This window comes from Anabrus simplex, chromosome 2, assembly GCF_040414725.1.
Source record: "Anabrus simplex isolate iqAnaSimp1 chromosome 2, ASM4041472v1, whole genome shotgun sequence".
NCBI lineage: Eukaryota > Metazoa > Arthropoda > Insecta > Orthoptera > Tettigoniidae > Anabrus > Anabrus simplex.
The window spans coordinates 257,673,533-257,687,002 of record NC_090266.1 but is presented as its reverse complement, the minus strand read 5'-3'; the positions used below and the strand labels follow the sequence as shown (position 1 = coordinate 257,687,002).

General features: G+C 39.8%; 1 protein-coding gene across 1 annotated transcript in view; it reads right to left on the bottom strand.

The window, feature by feature from the left end:
* The window catches only part of LOC136863507 (uncharacterized), a 366,127-nt gene that overhangs the window by 83,981 nt on the left and 268,676 nt on the right, over positions 1-13,470 (bottom strand). Inside the window, exon 12 of the mRNA XM_068225972.1 lies at positions 12,922-13,151. Coding sequence (XP_068082073.1) covers positions 12,922-13,151 — 230 coding nt within the window. The remainder of the gene's footprint in view (positions 1-12,921; positions 13,152-13,470) is intronic.

Genomic DNA, 13,470 nt, shown 5'->3' with positions numbered 1-13,470 from the left:
ACAGAAAACCATCTTAGGGCTGCAGTCGGGTTTTAGCCCACTATTTCCTGAATACAAGCTCACAGCTTTGCAACATGGACTGCATAGTCAGCTCACTTGGTAAGTTTTGACTAGTTTTGTCTAGTTCTGCCCACATGTGCCTCATGGGATAAGTCTGGACTTTGACTAGGGTAGCCCAGAACTTGCACCTCTGGTTTCTTAAAGTGATCCTTTACATACTGTGATGTACATTGGGATCATTGGCATTTTGGAAAATCCACTTTACACGAAAGGTTGTTTTGCAATGCGACAGTAGATGGTTTATTCACCACTGAAAATCACTGTTAGATTCACCTTGTCAATACTACTTAAAAAATTGTAATTACCTATTTATTTCATTTCCTGATAATAATCGTGTTTCTTGTGGTCCAAGTGCTTTTATCGCATTTACGTGTGAATGAAATTGAACCGACTAGCGTATACTTTGATGTTAAGTGCGGTGTGACTTGTTGGGAAGATATACTCTCCAATAATAAGCTGCAAATAAGTGCCCACGTGTTGTGTATTAACGGCAAGCAGCAGCGAATGGCGTCCACTCAGCGTGTAAAGCACAAGCCTTCGGCCAGTGACACATCCATCCTGACGCTGAGTGTTCTACTACTAGCAGTTGCCGGCGATGTCCAGCTGAACCCAGGACCGGAGGTAAATACCAGCCTTAGCATCTACTACCAGAATGTCTGTAGTCTTAAGAAATCACTCGTGGACTTTAACGTCGCTCTGAGTGACATGCATTACGACTGCGTGTGTTTAGCGGAGTCCTGGCTCGACTCTTCAATCGACAATAGTGAAATACTGCACGACAATTATGTTATTTTCCGCCAAGATAGGCAAAATATCATTACTAGGAAGAACAAGGGAGGTGGGGTTTTAATAGCAGTGAACTCTGCGTACGGTCCAGTGCAACGACCTGACTTAACGGGAAACTGGGAATGTGTTGTTGTGAAAGCCACCCCATCCCTGGACGAGCGCTATACATAGTCTGCTGTTACCTGCCCCCGGACGAGGTGAAAGTACGGCTCACAGACTTCCGAAAAACCCTGGCTCGAATTAATCGCGTAGCAAAACAAAATGAAATTATTATCGTGTGCGGAGATTTCAATATAAGCCAATTAGCCTGGGCCTCAGACGATTCAGGATCTATTAATCCTATTCTCGCCCATGTCAACGAGGAAGCCTGCTTTCTTTTAGAGATCACTAACGAATTTAACCTTCGCCAAGTTTGCGGTTTTCCAACACGAGGAAATAACTTCCTGGACCTTGCTTTCGTGTCTGAAAAAGTCACTAATAATACCCTGTGTGAAGCAACAGAACAGTTAGTACAATCAGATCATACTGCGCTTGAGCTCAGACTTCATATTTTCCGTGTTCCTCGTTTACCACAGACTACAAAATCATTATTCGTTTGGGCAAAAGCAGACTTTCCCCATCTACGAAATATCTTATCCCATTGTCCGTGGAACTTGCTCGAATCCTGTCCATCTCTTGATGCTGCAGTTGACTTGTTTTATGACTTACTGCACAGCGCTCTTAAGGACGCCGTACCTTCCCGCATAATGAAGACTAGGCGTCTTCCCTCTTGGTATGATTCCGAACTTACAGACAAAATGCGGGCAAAGGAAAGAGCAAGGAAACGAGCTGCAAGGTCTTCACTTCCTTCAGATTACATCGAATTTGCGGCGCTAAGAAAGGAATACAAACAAATGCAGCAGAGAAAGTACAAGGATTATGTCGGGTCTGTTGAGGAAGATATTATCAGACATCCACAAAGATTTTGGAAATTTATCAATTGCAAATCAAAAACTAGGCAGCTACCATCTATGATGATTAATGAAGACAAGGAAATTAGCTCACTGAAAGAAATTCTGGATAATTTTGCCGACACTTTCAAAACATTCCATCCACTCAGTGTTCCCTGTAATTCTCACACCGAACAATTCGGGAAAATTCATTTATCATCAGTAGTAACTTTGGCATCGGAAGTCTGCAACATCTTGAAGTCGATGGATACGAAGAAGTCTTGTGGTCCAGATCAAATTCCAGGAATTGTGTTACGTGAGTGTGCTGAGGAGCTGGCAACCCCACTAGCCACGATCATCAATTGGTCTCTTCGTACAGGCAATTTCCCCTCCGAATGGAAGAAAGGATATGTTATTCCAGTTTTTAAGAAAGGTGACAGATCTTTATTTGTCAATTACAGATCAGTAGTTCTTCTTTCACTCATTTCCAAAGTAGCGGAAAGAGTCATATACAAAGCCATGTACAGTGCAGTCAGTGGTTTAATTAATATTAACCAGCACGGTTTTGTTCAGAAACGCTCAACTACCACCAACCTTGCTGTGTACTCCCACTTCATATCTAGCGCTCTGAACAATTGCAAGCAGGTTGATGCCGTGTACACGGATTTTTCCAAGGCTTTCGACTCAGTGCAGCATAATGCTCTTCTGACTAAGTTGTCAGCATATGGCATTCATGGAAGCTTGCTTGAATGGTTTAAATGCTATCTTTATGAAAGAAGGTATTCAGTAAAATACGAGGGTATCATTTCTCGCCCTTATCAGCCTATGTCTGGCGTCCCACAAGGTTCACTACTGGGACCTTTATGTTTTCCTCTATTTGTTAATGATCTACCGTCACAAATCCATTCGAGCAACTACCTGCTCTATGCTGATGACCTTAAAATCTACAGGGTAATTGAAAAGATGAGTGACTGTGAATTGTTACAGTCTGATATAAATAATATTTGTGATTGGTGCAAAAAGTGGCACTTAACCCTAAATATTTCAAAGTGCAGTGCAATATCCCTCACGAGAAAATTGCAAGTTAATGTATTCAATTATCATGTAGGGGATCAAGAAGTGAAGCGTGTTAATAAAATTAACGATCTTGGTATTATTTTTAGTAATCAAAATGGTCTATCTTTCAATGAGCATGTGTTAAATATCGTTAACAAGGCATTTAAAACGTTAGGCTTCCTCAAAAGAAATTGCAAGTGTTTTAAATCTGATGTCCCATTGAAAACTTTGTATTTTTCACTTATACGATCTAATATAGAGTACTGCTCTGAAGTGTGGATCCCCCCACAGCAATACTTAGTTAATGCTGCCTTAGAGTGAGTACAGATCAGATTCTCAAAATGGATCAGTAAAAAGTGTTTAGGTATCAAGCTGTCATTGACAGATTATGATTTGTTTTGTACAAACATGTGTATTGAGTCGCTTAGGACTAGGCGCAGGTATGTCAACGCACGTTTCATACACAAATGTATCGGTAATTTCCTTGACTGTCCCAATTTACTCCAGTTGCTACCAATTCATGTTCCTTCCCGCAATACCTGACAGGCTGTCACCTTTCACTTACCCAGGTGCAGAGCGGAAGCACACAGGAACTCTTGGTTTATGCAGGCCCTAAGATCCCTGAGCGAAATTAGCGGGATAGTGGATATATTTCACTCGTCAGCTAGTGAAATTCGCAAACATCTTATGGACACTTCATAGACAGAGTGTTCTTTGTATCTTGTTCTGCCCATTTAGTAACTGAAAGTTATACTTCCTTCCTTCGGTCATTTCAAATGTATAAACACTTTTCTGTTTTCATGTCTTTTTTCCCTTCTTTATGTGTTTTGTAAATATGTATATATTATATATTGCTTAGTTATAATTAGTGGTAGTAGTAAGTTCTGTTAATATTGTTATTATTTGAATGTATTATATCATCTGTAATTGGAGAATCAATAACTCTTTTGATGATAAATAAACAAATCAAATCAAATCAAACTAAGCACCGTTTACACATTCTCGAAACATGTACGGTGTTTAGTGATGAAATAATTAAGTAATTTAAAAAATTAATACCGTAGTATTTGGATATATAACAGTGATTTTCAGTGGTGAATAGATTGAAGGCAATAAGGACCAAAACAAATTAAACCACTATGGTTAAGTTTGTAAATTCAATATATGGTTTATCAGTACATCCTAACATAATAATGTTAATGGTTTAAAATCCCACTAAAATATTTTTAATGGTTTTTGGATATGCCTAGAAGCCAGAATTTCATCCTGCAAGAGTTCTTTTATATGCCAGTAAATCTACCAACATGAGGTTGATGAATTCGAGCACCTTCAAACACCCCCAGACTAAGTCAGGTTCAAACCTGCCAAGATGGGCTTAGAAGGCCAGCACTCTACCACCTGAACTACTCAGCATGGTGATCTAGTGATGGTCAGTCTGAGACGACGTCTCGAGATTTCTCGGGATTTCTCAAGACTAGCGCAGGCATTATTTCTCGTGAGAAATTTCGAGAAATCTCGAGAACTTTGTCCCCACAATGTGCGGCGAGCAGCATGTCATAGGCCTGCAGGTAGTCGGAGCTGAATGTTGTTTGTTCCGAATATGCGAACAGCCAACCGCGGGCCTTCTCATTTTCGTAAATACGTGTCAACAAGCGACTAGGGCGTTCATTTATACCGAGGTCTGTTTTGACGAAGTATAACATAATTATACAGGATACGCATTCGGGCATTGTATGCACTGGTAGGTACATGAATGAGTGGTTTAAGTACAGAACCTGACAGCTACTGTAGGTACACGTAACTGGATACTAGATGCGTGCATTATTCGAACTCGAAACGAGGCAAGATGCGCCTTGCTGCATATGCAACCGCCATTACGCATGAGTGGAATGTGCAATCTAAATTGCTATAGAGTATTCGCGTCATAATTAGGTAAGTACTTCGATATATATTACGGTGCAATGTGAACTGTGTCGAATTGTACGCGACAACTTGAAGACGATGTCTGAAACGTAACGTAAGTCGTGGATGTCGGTTATTTTTAAGAGATGTCACATAGCACAGCCCACTGTGTTGCTTATTCAAAAGAAGTAAAATACATCGGCAGAAATACTTCTGGGATGATCCGGCACTTACAAACGCATACTATCAATGAAGAGGAATCGTCACAGAACACCTCCGGCCCGGTCTGAATTACAAGAAACTACCCTGCTGACAATGATAGTGAGGCATCCAGGTAGGACTACATCCTAATAACAATTATTAACAAATTATACGGGTTATTCAGATAAGAAGTCCACCTGACATAACTCGTGAAGAGTTTAAGGTACTGGCATTCTGTATTCACTTTCGTTAGTGGTAAGGAGTTCAACATGCAGTGCTTTCATAGGATTTTGACAAAATTTATCGTCACACACTTTTGCATGTGAGAACTGCTGATGATAACTATCAAGCTTACACTCGTAGTTACTGGGACGTCGCACAGCTCGCAGCACACGAGAATTGGTCTTGAGAGCGTTGCCCATCACCCCTGGTACACGTTCCACTCATGTGTAATGGGGGTTGCGTACAACAGCAAAGCACATCTTCCCCGTCTCAGGTTCGAATAATGCACGCCTCTAGTATCCAAGTAGGTGTACATCCTATCTACAGTTATTCACAAATTATGCATTGTTATTCACCTAAGATGTCCACAAAAATAAGTCATGAACAGTTTAAGATACTGGCATTCTGTTTCCACTTTAGTTAATGGTATTAAGGGGTTCATAGTTGAACATGCAGTACTTTTCCAGGCTTTTGACAAAATGTATTCATTCACACGTTTTCATAAGAGAACGTTCTTTCACGCAACAACTGCCAATGATATGCTATCAAGTTTACAGTCGTAGTTACTGGTACGTCACACAGCTTGCGCTACAGGATGATCGGTCTCGGGATTCTCGCGAGAGTCTCGAGATCGGCGACGTCAGTCTCGAGAGTCTCGAGCGAGAGCGTTGCCCAACACTATGGTGATCCACTGTCCCACTGACATCTACCAAAGGACCTGCTCCATGATGAGGAAAACATCCCCATACGAGAACACTGGCCACAAGATGTTTCATGGTAGGAAGCGGGTATTGGATATTATTTGGGCATTTGGTGACGAACATAATGAATTCAGTTCCAAGTAAGTAAACTGAATTTATTCTCATCACTTCAGAGCACATTCGACCAGCTTGCAAGTCCAGTGCTTGAACTTTGAGCAAACCCAAGTCCTGTTCTTCTTTGACATGAGGTTTCTTATTTGGTCACCCATTATTTAAATTAACATCTTTCAGGTGCCTCTTTTCTGTGAAAACATGCAGCTTTACATTATAATTTGCCTCTGGATCATCATGTATATCAACAGCAATATCATGTGGATATGCCACCTGAGATTACCTGCTTTTGTGGAGCTCTTTCATCTACAGCTTGGCTTATTACCAACAGTACTCCTCTCGTTAAACAGTTTATCCTATACACTTACAATTTTTCTAGACACCTTGAAATCACAAGCTAAATTTGAATGCGAATGGCCCTCCGTTAGAGCAGTTATTACAGCAATTTAAAGATCTTGACAGAATTCCTTCACTTTCATTATGATGTAAGCATTTGTAAGCATAGCCTGTAAATAACATACAGTTTGATTTGTAAAGTCGCAGTAGCAGCATCCAGCCACGTTACTGTCAAAATGCTTTACTTGCAATATTCTCTGATAGGTAAGGTAAGGGTTATTCTGCCCCAAGGCAGGTCCGAACCTCCGCAGAGGTGTTCCTGAGCCGGAGTTTACGTGCGGTAGGGTGGCCAGTTCCTTCCCGCTCCTCCATTCCCTTTCCCCCCACCAACAGTGTGTGGCAACCCATCCAACTCCCGACCACGCCCAATGTTGCTTAACTTCGGAGATCTCACGGGATCCGGTGTTTCAACACGGCTACGGCCGTTGGCATATTCTCTGAAAGATATAGTAAAGGAGCAACTTGCTTATGTAATGTAATGCAGTGCATGTTCTGAGTGAAGGTAAGGTCAGGTGACACAATGAAATTAGATTGCATTGTACCAAGAGGGTGTACTACTATATGTAAAAAAACCTTGCTGTTGAAATATTTCTGAGCACAACTGTGAGTATAGTTGCCTTGCACACATAATACCTGATTGGTGATATTGCAATCATAGCCAGAGTCACAAGTTTTTCACATCTGGTGTTAAGAGTATTTTCATGGCAATGATGCTTCTTCCTTTCCCAGATCAGATCTGCAGGTTTATTCAGTAACAGTTTATTTTCCTTGCTCTCTCTGTTCAAACTTCCCAAACTTTGTTTAAGTTTTATTTTCCTCTATACCTTTAGAACAAATTTAACAATTTTTTTTTTTTTTTTTGCTAGTTGCTTTACGTCTTACTGACACAGATAGGTCTTATGGCGACGATGGGACAGGAAACGGCTAGGAGTGGGAAGGAAGCGGCCGTGGCCTGAATTAAGGTACAGCCCCAGCATTTGCCTGGTGTGAAAATGAAATTTAACAATTTCACTACCAGACCATTTTTACGTATGTGTCCCTGAAAACCAGGCAATTTCTATGATATTTGGATTTAGTTTGTATTGCAATTGTGCTACAAACTTTAATGAAACTCATACAGTTTTGGAAGTCCACCCTTCAGCAATAACACATGAATAATAATAAAAATAATTCCAACAAATCTGAAATCTTACAAGGTTTTTTTCCGAACCATATAAATGTCACACACTAAAAGTTAATCAAAGGATCACTGTTCATAATACTGTATCATTAATTTCACTTATTATACTGGACTGAATTTATAGCATGTTTATTATTAGATTTAGGCACTTAATGTGCAAAATATATATATATATTTTTTTGCTAGTTGCTTTACGTCGCACCGACACAGATAGGTCTTATGGCGACGATGGGACTGGAAAGGCCTAGGAGTTGGAAGGAAGCAGCCGTGGCCTTAATTGAGGTACAGCCCCAGCATTTGCCTGGTGTGAAAATGGGAAACCACGGAAAACCATCTTCAGGGCTGCCGACTGTGGGGCTCGAACCCACGATCTCCCGGATGCAAGCTCACAGCCGCACGCCTCTACGCGCACGGCCAAGTCGCCCGGTAATGTGCAAAATAATATTGTTCCTTAGTGTAATAAATTTTAAAACATGGCTCCAATCACAGAACACCACACTGCTCACACTGGCAGCATGTCTCCTTACAAGAAACTTTTGAACTTAAATAATTACTTCTTGTGCTGCAAACGTGGCATATCCTCACAGCCTACTCCTTGGATGTAGAAGTAATAAAATGAAATGTCGTATGGCTTTTAGTGCCGGGATATCCCAGGACGGGTTCGGCTTGCCAGGTGCAGGTCTTTCTATCTGACGCCCGTAGGCGACCTGTGCGTCGTGATGAGGATGAAATGATGATGAAGACAACACATACACCCAGCCCCCGTTCCATTGGAATTAACCAATTAAGGTTAAAATCCCCGACCCGGCCGGGAATCGAACCCGGGACCCTCTGAACCGAAGGCCAGTATGCTGACCGTTCAGCCAACGAGTCGGACGTAGAAGTAATGTGTTATATAAAATGAAATGAATTATCCTTCCTACAATTCCAGTTGATGTAACTGTGTTATGAACGGCACCTTCAACAAGCTGTGCAGGAAGCTGGAAGTGACAACTGGAAATACAATTTCCACCACCACTTCACAGTTCTGTGTTCAAACGATTTATTTTAAATGCACTGACCACTCAAATCAACTCCAGAGTGATGCACATTGTAGTCCACAATAGTTAGTGGTTTCAGTATTTTCTTACCAGTCCTTATTATATGTTCCCCAAAATCTGCTAGATGTCCTTGTGGATAACCTATAAACATCTCTTGTATCTTTCCATTTTACAGCTAGCACATAATTATTACATCTGAAGGTCATAATCTCCCCATTCCAAATTCGTGACTACCATATCTCTGGTTACAGATTTCTTTGTCTTTTGAGCAGTTCCTGCAGCACTGGTGCTTTTCTGACCCAGCTATGCAAATAGATCGGCGCCTAAATAAAAGCTATCTAAATATACAGTGTGTCTTTGTTTAGCAATTAACTTTCTGCCAACAACCTCAAAACAACTGCAGATGATGAATTATCAATCAGATGTTTGCCAGCATAACCTTCCTATTCAAAACATAACCACTGGCTGCTTCAGTACCTACAGTATGTACAGCTTTGAGGCACATTTGTGGGGTTTAACTTGGCAGGTTTGATCCTGGCTCAGTCCAGTAGTGCCTTGTGTTGGAAGATTTCCTGGCACATAAAAAAACTCCTGTAGGACAAAATTCTGGCACCTCAGCATCTCCAATAAATAAAAAGGGTACTTAGTGGGATGTAAAAATGATATTATTATTATTATTATTATTATTATTATTATTATTATTATTATTATTATTATTATTATTATTATTATTATTATTATTATTAAATTTGTGGGACTTGTTTTGCATGTAGACTCTGAAGCTCACACAGCCATGAAATGGAGAGATTCTGTCATCTATAGTGACCTTTTCAGATGGACGGTAAGCTTGGATACACCTTTCTCTGAAACTGTTTTTTGTATGGCAGTGTCTTGAACAATGGGTGAAATCTATCTTCCCCCAGTTGTTTATGGTTTGAATTGTCAATCAGATGCAAGCAGGACAATATAAGAAAAACACAAATGACTCATTGTGTGACAAAAGTTACAGGAGAGCACAGGATGTGTACTCCAACGATCAGCTATTTTTGGCTTTGGATATACACACACATGTAACAAAATACCCAAGAAACGTCTAATTTCTAGAAGGGTCACAGGCTTCCATTAAGACAAAACAGAATGTGGTTTTAGCTGATTCTTTCTGCATTTCTTCTCAATAATCTGTGAAGTAAGAGCCTCCATGGCTCAGACGGCAGCGCATCGGCCTCTCACTGCTGGATACCGTGGTTCAAATCCTGGTCATTCCATGTGAGATTTGTGCTAGACAAAGCGGAGGTGGGACAGGTTTTTCTCCAGGCACTCCGGTTTTCCCCGTCATCTTTCATTCCAGCAACACTCTCCATTCTCATTTCGTAGCATCTATCATTCATTAATATATCACTTTGGGAGTGGCGACCCCATCTTAATAACAGCCTATATATGATTCATTCATTACATCCCTGACCCGGTCACTGACTGGAAAACAGGTTGTAGGTTTTCATTCAATCTGTGAAGTACACCAATTTATTGTGTCTTTATATCTTTTATGGCATAGTTAGTTAGAAGCACTTTCCTGCAGTCCAAGAAACTTGAACTATGCAAGTCTGCCAGTATGGATTTAGAAAGAAATTTTCTTGTGAGGCACAACTAGCGGGATTTCAGCAGGACATATCAGATCAGTTGGATTCAGGAGGTCAGTTAGATTGCATAGCCATAGATCTTTCCAAAGCCTTTGATAGAGTGGAACATGGAATATTATTAAAGAAATTGGAGGGAATAGGATTGGACATATGGGTTACACGTTGGATAAAAGCATTTCTAAATTCAAGGGTTCAGAAAGTCAAAGTAGGAAATAATGTATCTCAGGAAGAGAAAGTTTGGAAGGGAATTGCACAGGGTAGTATAATCGGTCCGTTACTTTTCATAATATACGCAAATGATTTAGGGAACAATATAACATCAAAAATAAGATTGTATGCAGATGACATAATTGTTTATAGGGAAATAAACAACACTGAGGATTGTTCAGAATTACAAAGGGACCTTGAAAGTATCCAACAATGGGTTGAAGAAAATAATATGAAGGTTAATGGAGGCAAATCAACTGTTACAACTTTTACAAACAGGAGCTTTAAAACTGAATTTGAATATACTTTGGATGAGGTAGTTATCCCAAAAGATGGCAAGTGCAAATACTTAGGTGTGAGATTTGAGAGTAATTTGCACTGGAAGGGTCATATTGATGACATTGTTGGGAAAGCATACAGATCATTACATGTCATAATGAGGCTACTTAAAGGATGCAACAAAGAATTAAAAGAAACAAGTTACTTGAGTATGGTTCGTCCATTACTGGAATATGCAAACAGTGTTTGAGATCCTCACCAAGAATACCTAATAAAAGAAATAGATAGTGTGCAGAGGAAAGCAGCAAGATTTGTAACAGGGGATTTCAGGAGAAAGAGTAGAGTATCAGAAATGTTAAAGGAACTTGGGTGGGAAACTTTAAGTAAGAGAAAGGAGAAAACTAGACTTATAGGATTATATAGAGCCTATACAGGAGAAGAAGCATGGGGAGATATCCGTGAGAGGCTTCAGTTGGAAAATAATTATATTGGCAGGACTGACCACAAATATAAAATTAGAAGGAATTTTAGCAGAAGCGATTGGGGTAAATTTTCATTCATTGGGAAGGGTGTGAAGGAGTGGAACAGTTTACCAGGGGTAGTGTTTGGTCCTTTTCCAAAATCTGTACAGATATTCAAGAAGAGAATAAACAGCAACAGAGAAAATAAATGAAGTGATAGAGGGCATTCGACCAGTGCAGGTTATTGTAAATAAAAAAATGTGTGTGAATAAATTAATTCCATCCCCTGGTCTAAGGAGTTTGGACAGCCAAAGTAGGGGACTGCCTGTAGGGGTGAAGTACAGTGGGGACTTCGAGGGCCCTGGGACCGCTACGGTAGCTGTGAAGGCCCTTTGGGAACTCTGAAAAGTGGTGGCAAAAGGAGCTCTGGTTAAGACGCAGCAGGTCGTTATGCTACTTAGGATCCAGAACGGGTAAAAAACAAAAACAAAAAAATAGTAAATAAATAAATGCAATGTAAATATTAATGTTATACCAGTTGTATAGTATCATTTGAAGTAATTGCACATACTGTATATTAGTTGACTATATTTGTAAGTAGTACAGGAGATATTATAAGTAGAATTTTGTAAACAATATAAATTTATTAAGGATGAGCTGTGTGTTTAATAGAAAACATTGTTAGCGTAAATTGTATAATATTGTATTATAGGAAAAATTTTCTTCTGTTGTTATTTTAATATTTAGTGCTTGACAATAATGTATTTTAGTGTACCATTTGCCACCGAGGTAGACACCTCATTTGCAAATAAAGAGATTTTGATTTGATTTGATTTGAACACTTTTCTTGGCTTCATGTTAACTGGAACTGATGGACAAGAGTCTGGGGTGTGCATGTGTGTGCGTATGTGTGCATGCGTGTGCGTGCGTGCGCGTATGTGTGTGTAGATAATTCTCTTCATATATGTTTGAACTGTCAAAATTTTACAAGAAAATGAAACATTCAAGCGTAATGAACAAGCTACTGTACTCTGGGAAAGTTTTTTCAGTTGAGAATCTGGACTGGGACTAGGTGAGGGAGTAACAGCGGACTTGGAGCCAGCTATGTCAGGCAATTCTGACACATGAGACACTTCCTACAGAGTATTTCCACTATTTCTATTCAGAGGAAAGCCTATTTCACTGTGATGGCCAGTCCAAAACCATTACAATTATAAAGCGGCTCAGTGATTTACAAAACCAGTATTTGTGCTTGTACATACCGAACACTCTGTCTCCTTCCAATTGTTACGGCCACTCTCTGCTTTATGATTTCCAAGGTTTCCCTCAATAATACCTGCCAGATGCTATGCTAAGAAGGGCCCTTATAGAAGTTCATCATCAATCGCTTTCCCAGTACAGTACTTGCTCTACTTACCCCAGTAATGAACACCAAGATCCATAGATATGTCACAGCTATCCTTTTGTGAGACAGGGCCTATTGTTTCTTGAAAAATGCTTGATCGAGGATTTAGCGTTTATGCAACTGACATTTCTGGACAGTTGATAAGGGAAATCATTTCTTCGAGGAACGGATAATGCAGGATTTTAATAACATGATTAAATAGGATGCTCGTGGGACCACATAAATGTAGTTTCCGGGAACAGATAATCGAGGTTCCACTGTACCCATAATCTCACCTTCAGTGTAGAATCAAGTAAAATTTAACTGTTAAAAATCATGAGCTTTATCAAAAATGGAAGATCTACAAACCTTTTGTTTCATAACTCGGAAACTACTGTACTCTGGGACAGTTTTCTTCAGTTGAGAATCTGGACTGGGACTAGGTGAGGGAGTAACAGCGGACTTGGAGCCGGCTATGTCAGGCAATTCTGTCACATGAGACACTTCCTGCAGAGTATTTCCACTATTTCCATTCCGAGGAAAGCCTATTTCACTGTGATGGCCATTATGCTTTTCCAGAGCTCCAGTATCAGCAGTAGCTAGAATGAGATCACATTACACTATATAACAAAACAAAAAAAAAGAAATGACTGACAAGAAAATCACATTTATAAACAATAAAAATTTAAAAATATCCCAGCAGTTGATTTGGTCAACAAGAATTTCAAGACACAGGCATAAAAATTTTAGCCAGTGAAATCAGAGTTTAACAGAATTTGTAATAGATGTAATAGTCTGACATGACGAAGTACAGTAATTACTGTATACAAGACAAAGTAGGATTCATACAGTCAGTGGAGTTCAGAAGATAAGATGAAAGAAACATCTTTGAACTTTCAAGAATTGTATAAAAAAGTG